At 37.7% G+C, this 14,331-nt stretch overlaps 1 protein-coding gene across 3 annotated transcripts in view; it reads right to left on the minus strand.

Annotated features, from left to right (window-relative positions):
• Positions 1-12,594: 12,594 nt before the first annotated feature.
• SPOCK3 (SPARC (osteonectin), cwcv and kazal like domains proteoglycan 3) overlaps positions 12,595-14,331 on the minus strand; it is a gene marked incomplete at both ends in the record, with an annotated part of 233,312 nt that continues 231,575 nt past the window's right edge. For all 3 annotated transcript variants that reach the window (XM_082482511.1, XM_082482510.1, XM_082482509.1), the window contains 2 exons: positions 12,595-12,767; positions 13,796-13,933. In XM_082482511.1, coding sequence (XP_082338637.1) covers positions 12,595-12,767; positions 13,796-13,933 — 311 coding nt within the window. The remainder of the gene's footprint in view (positions 12,768-13,795; positions 13,934-14,331) is intronic.

A 14,331-nucleotide genomic window follows, 5' to 3' on the forward strand; every position in this document is an offset into this window, starting at 1 on the left:
CAAATGAGAAAATTTTGAGGTTTGACTCTAAGAAGTAAAGGAGTTTGGCAGCTATTGAAAGCTTTCAGGTCTGGAAATTGTAAGAGAGAGTTTCCAGATGAGATTCGCAGTATTTCCTAGTGTTAGCAAGGCTAACGATAAATTCAAGTTAGTTCTAACATTGCCAGAACAGTCGCTATGGCATTATACTACTTCCATTATGGGATCTGGCAGACGGTGGTAAGTGCAGTTACCCACAGACTTCTTTTTTAAATGAAATTAAAGTAAGTATGAGATACACATTTTTCTATGTATATATTTTGCCCTCTAGAAAAAAAAAAAAAAAGAAAAGAGGGAAAAAGAAAAAGTAATAATATCTCTTAAAATCGCTTTGGTTAAAAAGGCATTAATTACTTTTTTTTTTTCCCCCCAGTAATAAAAAAGTCATATAAATGTGTTTCAAATAAACTTTTAGCATTTAACCAAGACTGAAATAAAATACAGGTTCTAACAGGAGTGGGGTATTAAATGATTCCTCATGAAAAAATAATACTACATTTGAACTGCTATAAAGGTCTTTTTCTTCACAAGCATGTTAGACCAAATTATCAGTGACTCCTTTATGCCAGTCAAATGCTATTAACATCAAAATGGAAAGCTTACTATTTTTACATCCATTTTTTAATACTACTGGATGAGATCCTTAAGTAAGATGGTACACAGAATACCAATTCCAGCCAATAGGTCATGTAATTTTTTTTTCCTGATGGTCCAGATGCGGCGTTCCCAGTCCTTTTATTCAGCCAATAAAAGGAAAGGGCAATAAGCCCCCCAGGAGTTCTTGCCTAACACTAGGCACTAGGCTTTCCTTTCAAGAATTTACAATGAAGGTCAACAACAGCAAGATGTATGGCCTGATTATTTGGACTTTTTGTAAAGCATTTGACCATCTTCCACTAGACATGCCTTCTTTCAAGGAACAAGCCAGAGGAGCAAGCGTGACAGCAAAGAAAAGGTGGTGTAAGAGGGAAAATAATACAGTGTGAAGTACTTGTAAAAACATTTACTTTCTAAGTCAATGTGTAGTTCCCCAAGAAGTATAAAGTTGGCCACCTGCTGCTGCTCAAATCATACGTGAAGGGTCTTCTGCTTAAAGAGATCTGTTGAGCGCGTGAAATACTGAGATCAAGAGCAACCTTGGAGCCTTCTGACTGCTGTTGCAATTCTTAGAAGACTGGGATTATTTAGTGGCAAAAGAGATACAATGCAGGTGGAGAATAGATCCAGATGCGTGGAGAATTGACTTGTGCAGCAGATAGCTATTAGCTGTGATGATTTTTAAGAGATAATTGACTAAGAGAGCAGAATAACAGTGAACGGGCTCTTCTCAATGAAAAAGAAGTCTCCCCACTAAAGTCACATTTGAAAAAGGGAATAGCATATTACAGTTTGACACAGTTAGAGCAGGTATAATGGAAAGTCATATCTGCTCCCTCTATAGCCAAGACTGTTTCTTCAGAGGATGTGTTGATCGCTTCATGAGCCTGCGGAGAAGATGCCACTTGAAGGGTGAATTGTAGGACAGGAAGGATGTGTAAAAGCTCTCTCTGTAAATGCTTTTATAGCTCAAAGATGACTGAAATTCTTTTTCTGGAGCAAGACGCCTGAGTAATGGCTAGAAGCATAGCTACAGGAACTAATTTTCTGCAAAGAGAGGCAGTCTTATTAATGTAATTAAAGGCTGGGGGTTTGTGTGTGTGTAGTCCATGTGTTGACCTTCTGAATTTACTTTAGGGAAGAAATGACAGTATCTCATTTAAAGACAGTATCTGGTCTGGTAAGATTCAGAGGGAAGAGCTCAGATTACCACTACAATTAGATCATACATTGAAGAACGTGTTGCACTGAACAAACAGAAAAAGTAACTATTCTCATAACTGTTCATCATTTTCATTTGTTTCCTTCTTTATTATTTGCCAGGTAGTGTCTGCTAGATAGCACTGATTAGGAATAACGCCTTTTACTAAATGACAGCTGTTACAGTCCTCCACAGGGTAAAGGCAAAGCCCAATGGACATCAGTGCCTTTGGTTCAATGTGTCCCATTTAAGATATGTTGATGTTCTCATAGTGAGTCAATTATTATCTTTAGTGGCATGTGAAATTGCTCCTGCAGAACTGAAGGGGATTTGACAAACTGATACTCACTTACTCTAAGGCACTTATGATTTTATCATACTCTTATCATATCATATCATATCATATCATATCCCCACTTTATCACCTTTACTAAAGGACTGAGCATCCCAACCTGTTTATCTTCTTCATATGAATCAGTATTACCTTTGATCATCCTCATCATCCTTTCCTATAACTTTAATACTCTTTGGAAACAGGAAAGACACAGAGATCAGCACAGAGAAGCAGCAGCATGTGCTTATACAGTGACATAAATTATGTTCTTTGTTTTTTTTTTTTTTTTTCTCTGTTTCTTTCTATTCTCCCCCAACTAATACCTGATATAATTGGCTGGCTTTGACTATCATTCAAGTGATAGTTTGAAGAACTTTGTGTATACATCTGTTCTAAGTAATTATCCATTTCTGAACCAGTAATGTTTAATTTAGATCTTACCCTGTACGTAAAGTTAGTTACTAAACACTATTTTATATTTCAGCAATGGGGAAAAAAAATTCAGCTCACACCTTCCCAACATGTACTGTTGAGTGGGAAATTGTAAAGCTACAGTCTATGAGGTGGGCTGTGAAAACCTGGGAAATATTTCAGCTCTGACAAATAACTTAAGCCAGGATGTAATATAACATTGGATCACATATCTCTGCCTAACTGCAGCTGATATTCTTACTAAATGTCTCTTAACTTTCAGTTGGGATGATTTCAGACTTAAACTCACCTTGAAACTGGATAATTTATCTCATTTCTTAGCAACATAGCTATGAAAAAAATTCAGGGAGCTCTGGAAATTTCACTGTAGTGTTTTGATACAGTAGTCATTTGATGACATCAAGCTGAGTGGTGCGGTTGACATGCCCAGGGACCGGATGCCATTCAGATGGACCTGGACAAGCTTGAGAAGTAGGCCCGTGTGAACCTTATGAGGTTCAACAAGGCCAAGTGCAGGGCCCTGCACCAGGGTGGGGGCAACCCCCGGTATCTATACAGGCTGGGGGACAAAGGGGTTAAGAGCAGCCCTGCTGAGAAGGACTTGGGGGTACTCATGGATGAATCCTGGGCAGCATCAAAAGAAGCGTGGCCAGCAGGTCGAGGGAGGTGATTCTGCCCTTCTACTCTGCTCTGGTGATACCCCACCTGGAGTACTGCGTCCAGCTCTGCGGTCCTCAACACAGGAAGACATGGACCTGTTGGAGTGGGTCCAGAGAGCCACAAAAATGATCCGAGGGATGGAACACCTCTTCTGTGAGGACAAGCTGAGAGACTTGGGGTTGCTCAGCCTGGAGAAGAGAAGGCTCTGGGGAAACCTTATTGTGGTCTGTCAATACTTAAAGGGGACTTAAAAGAAAGAGGGGGACAGACTTTTTAGTAGGACTTGTTACAACAGGACAAGGGGTAATGGTTTTAAACTGAAAGAGGGTAGATTCAGACTAGCTATAAGGAAATTTTTTATAATGAGGGTGGTGAGGCACTGGAACAGGTTGCCCAGAGAGGTGGTAGATGCCCCATCCCTGGATAAATCCCAGGTCAGGTCGGATGAGGCTCTGAGCAACTTGATCTAGTGGAAGATGTCCCTGCTCATTGCAGGGGGGTTGGACTAGATGGCCTTTAAAGGTCCCTTCCAAACCAGACCAGTCTATGATTCTATGATCATTTTAAAAATTTTTGGTTCCTGGATTCAGCTGAAGGAAATCACTGAAGCCATTGCTTTCTAAGCAAAGTAACTGACATACTCTAATGTCAGCATTCTTAATGTGGAAAAAAAAAAACAACAAAAAATTGATAATTAGGTTTAAGACTGATTACAATGCATAACTCTCAACATGTAATTTTTTTTGGAAGCGTTTTTGTCACAAAAAAATGCTACACCAAAGGAAAACTGCAACTTTTGACCTTTTTTTTTGTGTAAATATGCTGCAGTATCATTTGTTTCATCCCAAGGGAGAGTGACCGGAATCTCTCCCTGTGTGGAAAATGTAGCTTTGGCAATTTACAGATATTTGCTCCGTGAGCAGGTGTAATCCCAGACATATGGGTTAAAGCTGGCGGGGGGGGGGGGGGGGGGAGGGGGCAAGAGCGGCTTGGGACTTTCTCATCCTCACTAGGTGACTATTTTTCAGAACTCTGCCTTGCTAGTTCACTATTTTTTAGACTTCTGCCTTGTTTTTTCTCCCCTTTGCTATAATGTATTTATTTTTCTAACAATAACATGATCGAGAGCACTTTAAAAAGGAAGTTAACAAGAAAAAATAGAAAAAAGCTCACAAGCACAATATTTCTTTCTTTTCTGTGCTTATAGTCCAGCCAGGAGAAACGGAAAGCTGTCACAGCTGACAGAGCAAATGTCTTCTATGAAGATAAACTACCGAGCCCAGAGAGGCCACTGTTATGGGACCATCCAGTTTGCATAACCTCACTATGCAAAAAGAGAAGAATCTTTCCCTTTCGTCCATCACGCTCGGGCAAACAGCAGCAGCAGCAGCACTACCATAAAGCCCTGAGACTTATGCGAGTCCCCTTCGGCAAATCTTTCCTCTGTGGCAGAGCTGATCCCTCTGTGGTCAGGTCTCAACTCAGCTACATCAGCTGCACGGGAGCAGGCAGGAGGGTAACAGAGACGAGACGTACCCGGCAGTAGCGGTTTCCAAAACCCTGCGCTGCTCACGATAGCGACATTCACCCTCTTGTGTCAAAGGAGATGGGGGCTGCTTGACAAGGATTCTGTCGGCTCGTAGAAAAAAAAAAAAACAAAAACAAACACCTATCCCTGTACAGCAGCAAATAATAGGAGTTTTATGCAATTTTATTCCTGCTATTGAGATTAATAGGCCTTTTTTTTTTTTCCCCCATTGTTATGGAGTGGTATTCAAGGAGCAGTGGAGTGGGAGAGAATTTAAGATAAATTGACCCCTAATTAACAGTAAAAGACACATATTACAAATTTGAAAGGGGAAAAAAAAAGACCTTCTTTCACTCACTTTCTCATAATAATTGAAATCTAAATGTGGCCAGAGAACAGTTAACCAGACAGCTAGTGATTAAGGTGTAAGTCAGATCTATGAATCATAGGAGTGAACAGTAAATTAGAGGATCTACTCATTACCTGTTTGGCCTTAAGATGTACTTTGTGCCAGCACTAACAGTTATTTTATCTTTACAAAACTGACACAGGAAATTTACATAGATGGCAATGCTTTTTCTGCCATTATTGCTGATTTAAATGAAAGTTACTATGCAGAGAGATACAACAGCAATGCCATTTCACTACATAAAAATCAAACTACCTTAATGGACAAGATATACAACTTTCAGTGGCATTATGCCACTTTTACATCAGAATATAAGTAAATTATCATTTGTATAAACAACTCTGGACAATTCCCTGCACTGAGTCAGGCAAGCTTTTGCAATGGATGTACTAGATTACATCTGAGAAAACACCTGCTATAATCTTCTTCTTCTGAGCAACTCTTTAACGTGCCAGTAACACATCCTCAGCTTCTAGGCTGGTCAATGGTGCAATTGCTACAGATGCTTTGTGCCAGGATGCCACTGTGGGAGCTGAACTCATCTCAGCGCTCACATGTAATTTCTGATGTGAATGTTATGCCATAAAGTTACACAGCCTAATAAAAACACGTGTGGGGGGAAGTTATGAGGGGAAAGAGCAGCATAAGCAACAAATTTTTTATTCAGTGATAGGATCAGTCAGCTACTCAAATACAAAGATGCTGCCCCAACACTGTTTCTTTCTAATTTTTCTCCTGCCTTCCTTTCCTCTGAGCTTGCCTTACTTCCAGCATTACTTTTTTTTTTTTTTTTTAAAACTAACAAAATTGTCTTCTCATGAGCAAAGATTATACTCAGGTACATTTTCACGGCATAAATGAAAAGTGTCGGTAGGTTTTATTTACAAAATTATTGAGTAATCAGTCTTATTTAAACAGTGCATTTGAAGCTGCTGTGCCTTCAAAGGAGCCTCCTTCCTATGTTCTGGCAAGGTCTCTAGGGACAGATCCTAGAGCTCTTACTGCTGAAGGGAGCAGCCCTACTCAACATTTGATTTCCTCCTTACAGTGGAAACTAGTCTACATTTCCGAGCATATGGGGGAACTGAGGGAAGCAACTTCACTTGCACGTGAAGCAACATGGACTGGTGTCATCATCTGGTGCTGTTATAGTACCATTTCACATTGTGTATCCTCTCGTTTGAGTTACACTAACATATAGACTCGTGACAACCATTTGGTCACAATTAATTGCAGTGAAGACACAGCCCAGTGACATTAGCTTTGCACAAATCTTTTCATCACACTGAGCAAACATGAAAACTTCACAACACAAAATAAATATGTGAACTTCCATATAGATACAACTGCACTTTTCAGGTAGCTGCCACGGATGTTAGAGCAATAAGAATTCTTATGACAGTTTTTAACCATTTCAACCTCAATTTTAAAATGTATGTCTCATATGAACCGAGCATGTTTTCATAGTAATTTTTTACTTTGGGGGATTTGGCTTGGATTTATACTGGTGACATGTTTAAAATAATCTCTAGATTTTGTTTTCTTCAAGAATGAAAGTTTACACTAGAAAACAGATAAACAACTTCACACAGCAGATCTTGAATTAAAGCATGTTTCAGTTCCTTAACACTAATGCAGCACAATGGAACAGAGAGAAGCGTAGTAAAACTGAGCAAGCCCTGAAAAAGTTTTGCATAATGCTCAAAAGCAATTGATTTTGAATTACAGTATGCTTTCAAATAACTGCATTATTCCTGAGAAATAAGGAAGAAGAATCACAGCATTATGGCTGTGAAATGGGACTCTTACTACAGATTGCTATTGCTAGGATTTTATTTTGCAAGAAGAGAAAACCTCAGTAGTCTTTGCTAGCTTCCAAACAAAATCAACATAGCATTTTGGTAATCACTACTCAGGTTCTAACGCCCCAAACTTGGTAAAAGTTGGTGTGGCCCTCCAGCCTCCTCAGGCACATGGGAATCGTAGAATAGAATCATAGAATTGGTTAGATTGGAAAAGACCTTTAAGACCATCGAGTCCAACCATTAACCTAGCACTGCCAAGCCCACCACTAAATCATGTTCCTAAGCGCTACTTGTCCACACCTGTTAAATACCTCCAGGGATGGTGACTCCACCACTTCCCTGGGCAGCCTGTTCCAAGGCTTGACAACCCTTTCAGAGAAAATTTTTTCCTAATATCCAAAATAAACCTCCCCTGGTGCAACTTGAGGCTGTTTCCTCTTGTCCCATCACTTGTAACTCGGGAGAAGAGATCAACCCCCACTGCGCTACAACCTCCTTTCAAGTAGTGGCAGAGAGTGACAAGGTCTCCCCTGAGCCTCCTTTCCTCCGGGCTAAACAACCCCAGTTCTCTCAGCTGCTCCTAATAAGACTTGTGCTCTAGAACCTTCAATCAATCAAAATCAATCAGAAGCACTGCAGTTACAGTAGAAGAGACCCAAACTCCTCTTCTTCATGGGGACTAAAGTCCAGTGGACTTAATCTCACCAAAATCTCACAGGAATGTAAGCCTGTAAGGTAAACAAACTATGGAAAGGGAAAGGAATTTGAGAGTCTTTGTAAAATGGGTATCTGATATCAATAGCAAGACTTACAGAGCACACTCTCAGTGCCTTCTGCTGTCTATAGCCAGCTGTTTTTAAACTGCACTTGCCTGACAAGCAGAATAATTACCCTAATTGGAGGGATGTGCATTCAGACTGCAGGATGCCCTTTACAAAACAGTTTACAAAACAGCTGTGAATGCTATGGGCAGACAGGGACAACAGGCCACCTCTCTGCCCATCTTGATTTCAACTGATAAGTTTTGACCATCTTGGCAAAAATGGCATAGGCATGAGCATGAGTTTTGTGGTTACCCTTGTCTAAAGTTTTAATCAAATTTTTCTGTGGGGTCATGTGGAAAGCTGGTGAAGAGATGTAAAATGTTCTGTGTTATCAGAGTTGGAGCTGTTCAGCCTGAAGAAGAGAAGACTCTGTGGAGACCTTACAGCAGCCTTCCAGCATCTGAAGGGGACCTACAGGAAAGCTGGAGAGAAACATTTTACAAGGGCATGTAGTGATAGGATGAGGGTTAATGGCTTCAAACTGTAAGAAGGGAGATTTAGAATAGATATTAGCAAGAAATTTTTCACTCTGAGGGTGGTGAGGCACTGGAACAGGTTGCTCAGGGAAGTTGTGGATGCCCCAACCCTGGAAGTACTCAAGGCCAGGCTGGACGGGGCTTTGAGCAACCTGGTCTGGTGGGAGATGTCCCTGTCCATGGCAGGGGGGCTGGAACTGGATGATCTTTAAGGCCCCTTCCAACCTAAACCGTTCTATGATTACTGACGTTAGAGCACAGAGATTCTTTTTAAAAATAGGCAAGCACGTATCACTCGTAAAACTCACCTTCAGGAGGACAGACAGATATTGCACAGTAGTCTCTTTTTCAGGATTTGGTTCAATTAGCATCTGAAACACAACAAAAAATTCAAGTGGAATTGTCATCTTTTAGGCTAGGCAACTCTGTTCCCCATTCTTGCTCCGGTTCCTTAACTTCAAAGAGTCACTTCTACTGCCATTTCACTGGATGAATTAACAAGTTAGCAAACTGTACCCACGCTGCACAATGAGTACAATTGACACAGTGTTAGCAGAGATCTACTCATGACAAAGGGTTACCCTATTACTTCAGCATGTCCAATATGGCACTTGGGTTTTTTAAAACATTTGATATTTTAATTTTAATTACTTACCCAGTGATAACTGTTTAAGTTGGAGATTCTTCCAATCCATTACATTGGTTGGACTTGATGATCTTCCAACCTCAGCAATTCTACGAGTCTACGTTTATCCCCCCCATCTGTTTCTCCAAACAGAAACTTGGTGACAAACTACTTAAGTCTCCACTGAACTAGCCGCAATAAAATTGTGGATGATTTGCTACTAATATGTTTAGATTAGTGGAAAAACTGTAAAAAGGATTACTGTATTTCAAATGAATTTGTGCTGCCACAGATCAAAATCCAATTTTTAAAAGCTTTTAGTAATTAGAAATATATACACCTTTCTAATGAAGAAATCCTGTAAATAGACATTTTTCAATTTCCTATGAAACATAAAATTAATCCACTTTCTGATAAAGTTTTATTTTTGCATCTGGGCAGTGAATACTTTAGTAATAATAAAAGAAATCCAGTTCTTGTCCATGTGCATGAAACAAGTAAAAATTGTCCTACTATCATTATGGTCTATCTTTCTCAGTCTTGTACAATAATCCAATTTTTGTATAAGCAAACTAATGACACTAATCCATTTGCAGACCTATGCAGCTTGACCTGAAATATTACCTTCAAAGACTATATAATAATTGATTTAATTGAACTCAGTATTCCTTACTTTTCAGTGAATCTGAGAACTGTAATTCCAAACATTCTCAGAAGAGAACAAGGATTAACCGCTGTGTCCGAAAATCTCCACATTTATATCAGTATCTTTGCATGTTTATAAGTACATATATATGTGCACAATTATAAGATCAAGAAAAAACAACAAGATGACAGGAACACTGTAAAAATAATGAAGTTTTAAGGTCAGGGCCTCCCTACTGCTTTTTGCCTGACTGTTCTCATGAGGACATACTTCTGTGCAAATTTTTGCATATGATGGAAAGAAGGATAAAGATTCCGAATGGTTTAGTTATTTAGCCATTTTAAATTATCAGCCTTTGCCTTTATTTGTTCTACTTGATCCTGATTTTATGCATTTCTGCTGCAGTGAAGTAGTTTCCAGTTCATTTGGTATCATGAAAGCCAATCAACACCATAATATTAATCCATACACAAATTTACCTATTTTTTTTAAAAAAGGAAGGATGTTTTCAAAGGAAGTCTCACACTATCGATCTCTTCTCTGGCTTTTTTCCCACGAATGAGACACAATACAAGTGTTGTTTGTTGCTGTTTTAGTTTTGGACCACAAAAATTCTCCAAAATAACCGTGACCCTCCACTGTCACCGCTGTCACTGTTCTTTAGTAAATTTAGCTATCTTGACTTACTTCTGACTTTATGATAGGTAGCTTTGATACTCAGGGATTAAAACTCATGCATATTCCCTCTTCCAGTTCAGCGGGGAATTTTCAGGGAAGAAAGAGTATAAACTTTTTTTGTCCTCTTCTGCATGACAGTTCATTTTAGAATGGTCTCCTTACTGTAATCCCATTAGGCTAAACACATTATGAATCGTCTTTCCATACTTTAATTCTCCTAATATCACAAGTTTTAATGAAATCCATTTTTAGTTTGTCATCTAGTGACCACTTGTAACATCAGAAAAAAAAACCCCACAACAGTACTTTCTACATCAGCCAATAATGACAACATTTTTTCTTTAGCTTCTTTATTTAAAATCAATTTATATATCAGTTAATTTCAGTCATAAGAAACTGTTCTCTGATAAAATCCCACTATATTGGAATGGTAAACTCTTATCTAATTTTATTTAAGAAAATAATACAACTATGCCCCACAAATTATGACAGAGTTTGAAAAGAAATATCTCTTTCTTTACTATGTAATGAAGACAATGTCATAAAAGTACATAACAAAGCTATAGAAAATTCAGGGAAAAATACAGAAAAATAAAAGCTCCCTATGGGTTTCGCCTTAGTCAAAAATTCTTTACTGGAAATAAAACATTAATAAACGGCTTTATACAAATAAATACATACTTTAATAGGTGAAATGTATCTGAAACATCAATTCTTCCTGTTTCAAAATTTCAAACTATGCAAAAAGTCAAAATGATGGGCTATACTGGCCAAAGGTTGGTTACAAGGGTCTTTATTTTGCAAACTATACAGAAACAGTAAAAAAGAAAATGCATTATACTTTTCAATATTACATAGGATAAACAATAAATTTATTATTTAATGTGTAGAAATTAATTCAAATAAGAAACTGATTTTCCTTTTAATTAACGATAGGAAACCAGTGATCCAATTTTGAAATTATACAACCTGTAGTATTACATTATACAGGTCACGTCAATTTTATTGTGGACAGAAAGCAATAGATATGATATGAACGAAGATGGTGGAGTCCCAAAATGTCTACACAATTAATTAACATGCTAACATAAATACAGTGATTAAAGTAATTTTCTCTACAGTCAAATCTTAAGTGCTACTCTACACAATAATTATAATCTAGTCCACATGGTAATTACATAACATTAGGAAAAAAATTAAAATAACCCATTTTCTTCATTCCAGCAGCAGTACCTATACTGGTATTAATTTGGTAATTGGGTGTGCTTAGCTATTGCCTAATATCCTATACTGGTATGCATGCTAAAACCTCTCTATTTCTAGTTTGCAAGGCACCTTTACAATACGTTCTCTAAGTTTCTGCACTAATAACGGAAAACAACATGAAAAAAGATAAAGATGCAAAACTATTTCCTGAATTAAGAAAATAAAAAGTATCATTATGCATTTATCAAAAACTACCTTGGGGTAAGTGCCAATGCTCTGAAACACAGTCATGTATAAAGGTAATATAATTTTAAGGATTTTTTTCCCCACGTAAAATATTTTATGCTAATCCGATTAGAGAAATACAGAGAAGCAACAAAGGGTGAAGCAATGTTTGAGTAAATAATGATAAAGCCTGTATGACCTTGACAGGAAAGAAAAAAAAAATTAAGGAAGGACAAGAAAACTTTAGAATTACAGAATTGTTGCTTGTCCATGCTACTGCTTTTGAAAAATCCTTTCAATAACCTAGCCATTTCCTAATAAAAAACATAACTACAAATGCAAACACAAAGGAGGACTTTGCTTTATTTTTCCCTCCTGATAATTTTTCTCCATACCTTTGGTTAATTAAAGGCTGGTGAGATGCTACTCGTGCACCAATGTTTTTCTACTGTAATACATTTTTGATTTATTAAATGGACAATTTGCAAAGCCCGCAGGGCCTAACACACTGACAGAACTAAAGTTAAGTTACAGTATGTGCTCTGAAGAGGACATGCACAGTTCCAAGTAAGGGCAAATATCTTTTCACTGGAGTTTTAAAGAGAATGGTTGTCTTTATAGTGTGGTTTTGCACATTTGTATTTTCAGTAGCACATAACATTTCTTTCTTCAGGCTAGACTTCCAATGTGTTTTCTTCAGCACAAAGGCATTTAAAAACTCAAAAGCACATAATATAATTATTCTCATTTAAACAAAGAAAGTCTATGACTCCAGCTGCAATGTTTGAAATAATTATACAAAATATACATGTTTGTTAGAATCCTTTTGATCTTGGAGAGCAAAGGGATTTTATGAAATGTCATCTTGTGAATTTTAGAAAGGTACAATTCCTGGACCCCCTAATATCATCAAATATATCCATCATGATCATCGTCATCATCAACATCATCGTCTCCTTCATCTTCATCATCATCTTCAATTTCATCTTCATCATTCATTATTTCATCTTCGTCATCTTCATCATCTGTCCATTCATGGAAATCGCCAGAGGCAAAATCACCTGAAGTCTCTAAATCAATAGCTAAAAAGGTATGATAGTTATAGAAAAGACACACAGGATACACTACAAATTTATAGTATAATATACGTAAGCATACAAAAGGCACACCGGAATATTTAGTTTCAGGACAATTACTTATTTTAAACTACATAGTGTGATATAGAAATAAAACACAAATAATACAAAAAATTATTTTGTCTTCAAAGAAAACTACTTCAATAGAGGTGAATTTCTCAATGTAAACAAAAGGAGACAAATTTTATAGATTTATGGAACTATAATGGCTGTCAGTAACATCTGAAAGAGAAATACGTCCAACTTGCAGAGGACAATAAGGACTACTGATAATATACACTGTCTATTGTTCGGTTCTTACATGTTATCTTGAACTATCTAGGACTGTCCATTTTTCCAGAAAGATCCTGGATTAGATGAACAATAGGTCTGAGCCTGTATGTCAAATACTGTGTTAAATTTACCCTTTGTTTCAAGCTATGTTCTTTTGTTGCAAACAAAGTGGAAAGGAGTAAGACATTTTTTTAAAAAAAGGAAAATATTTTATTGCCATTTTTTACAACTGGGACATCAAATAAAGGTGACATGGGTATTCTTGGAAGAAGGTGCACGGTGCTGCAGGGAAGGGAAAAATAAGGGAAGATTTAGTGTGCGAGGAACTTTTGGCAAGTCCCCCAAACATAAACTGAAAAAAAAAAAGGTCAAACTGAATTCACTGGCACGCTGATTACCCAAAGGGATTTCATCAAGCATTTTGGTGCTTGTCTAATGCTGCTCTAGATAATTAATTTTCCCTAGGTTTATATACACTATGCTAAACACACATATGAGGTCTAATAATAGCTGATACAGTGATAGGAGTTGCAAAAGAATAATGAAGTAATAACAATAATAAATTATAATTTTTCGTTTTTTTGTTTCAACATCCACATAGTTGGGTCCCACATCTGGTCTTACTGAAAAAAGTTAATCTGGTTGGTAAACGAAGGGAATAACACCTCCAAACCAAATGCCACAAAGGGTTCTTAACTTACCGCATTCTGCCGCACCGTTTGTTCTGGACCCCGTTACCTCATTACCGTATCTGTCAACACACCAGCACTGCCCTACGCCTCCATGGCACTGACTTGGTTTGTAATACCCATCTTCATCACATAAGGGGATGTACTGCCCTGTGATATATAAATATTGAATATTAAAAACTGCCTCTTGGCCAATGTAACAATTACAGCAGAAAGTAACTATCTTTTGCTGTTTCCTCGTTCCAGACTCTACACCGACTGGTTTACTATTACTAAATTAAGTTAAGCAGAAATCGATGGAATGTATCAAATGTAGGAGGGAAAATAACGCGTATCAGTCATGGACTGATTTCAAGAAATAAAGTGACCAATCTTCCCTTAAATTTTTAATTGGTCCTGTGATGCATACTCCTTACTCCCTGAACGTCTCAGTCAAGATCTTCGCTGTATTCTGGGGAAAAGGCTCATATGTAGCACCCAACCCTGAATGGGATGTTCTATAATCTGTGGAGTACAAACAAGTTTGAATAATAAGGGCCTCACCACAG

Source organism: Vanellus vanellus (genome assembly GCF_965231255.1).
Source record: "Vanellus vanellus genome assembly, chromosome: 4".
In the NCBI taxonomy this organism is placed as follows: Eukaryota; Metazoa; Chordata; class Aves; order Charadriiformes; family Charadriidae; genus Vanellus; species Vanellus vanellus.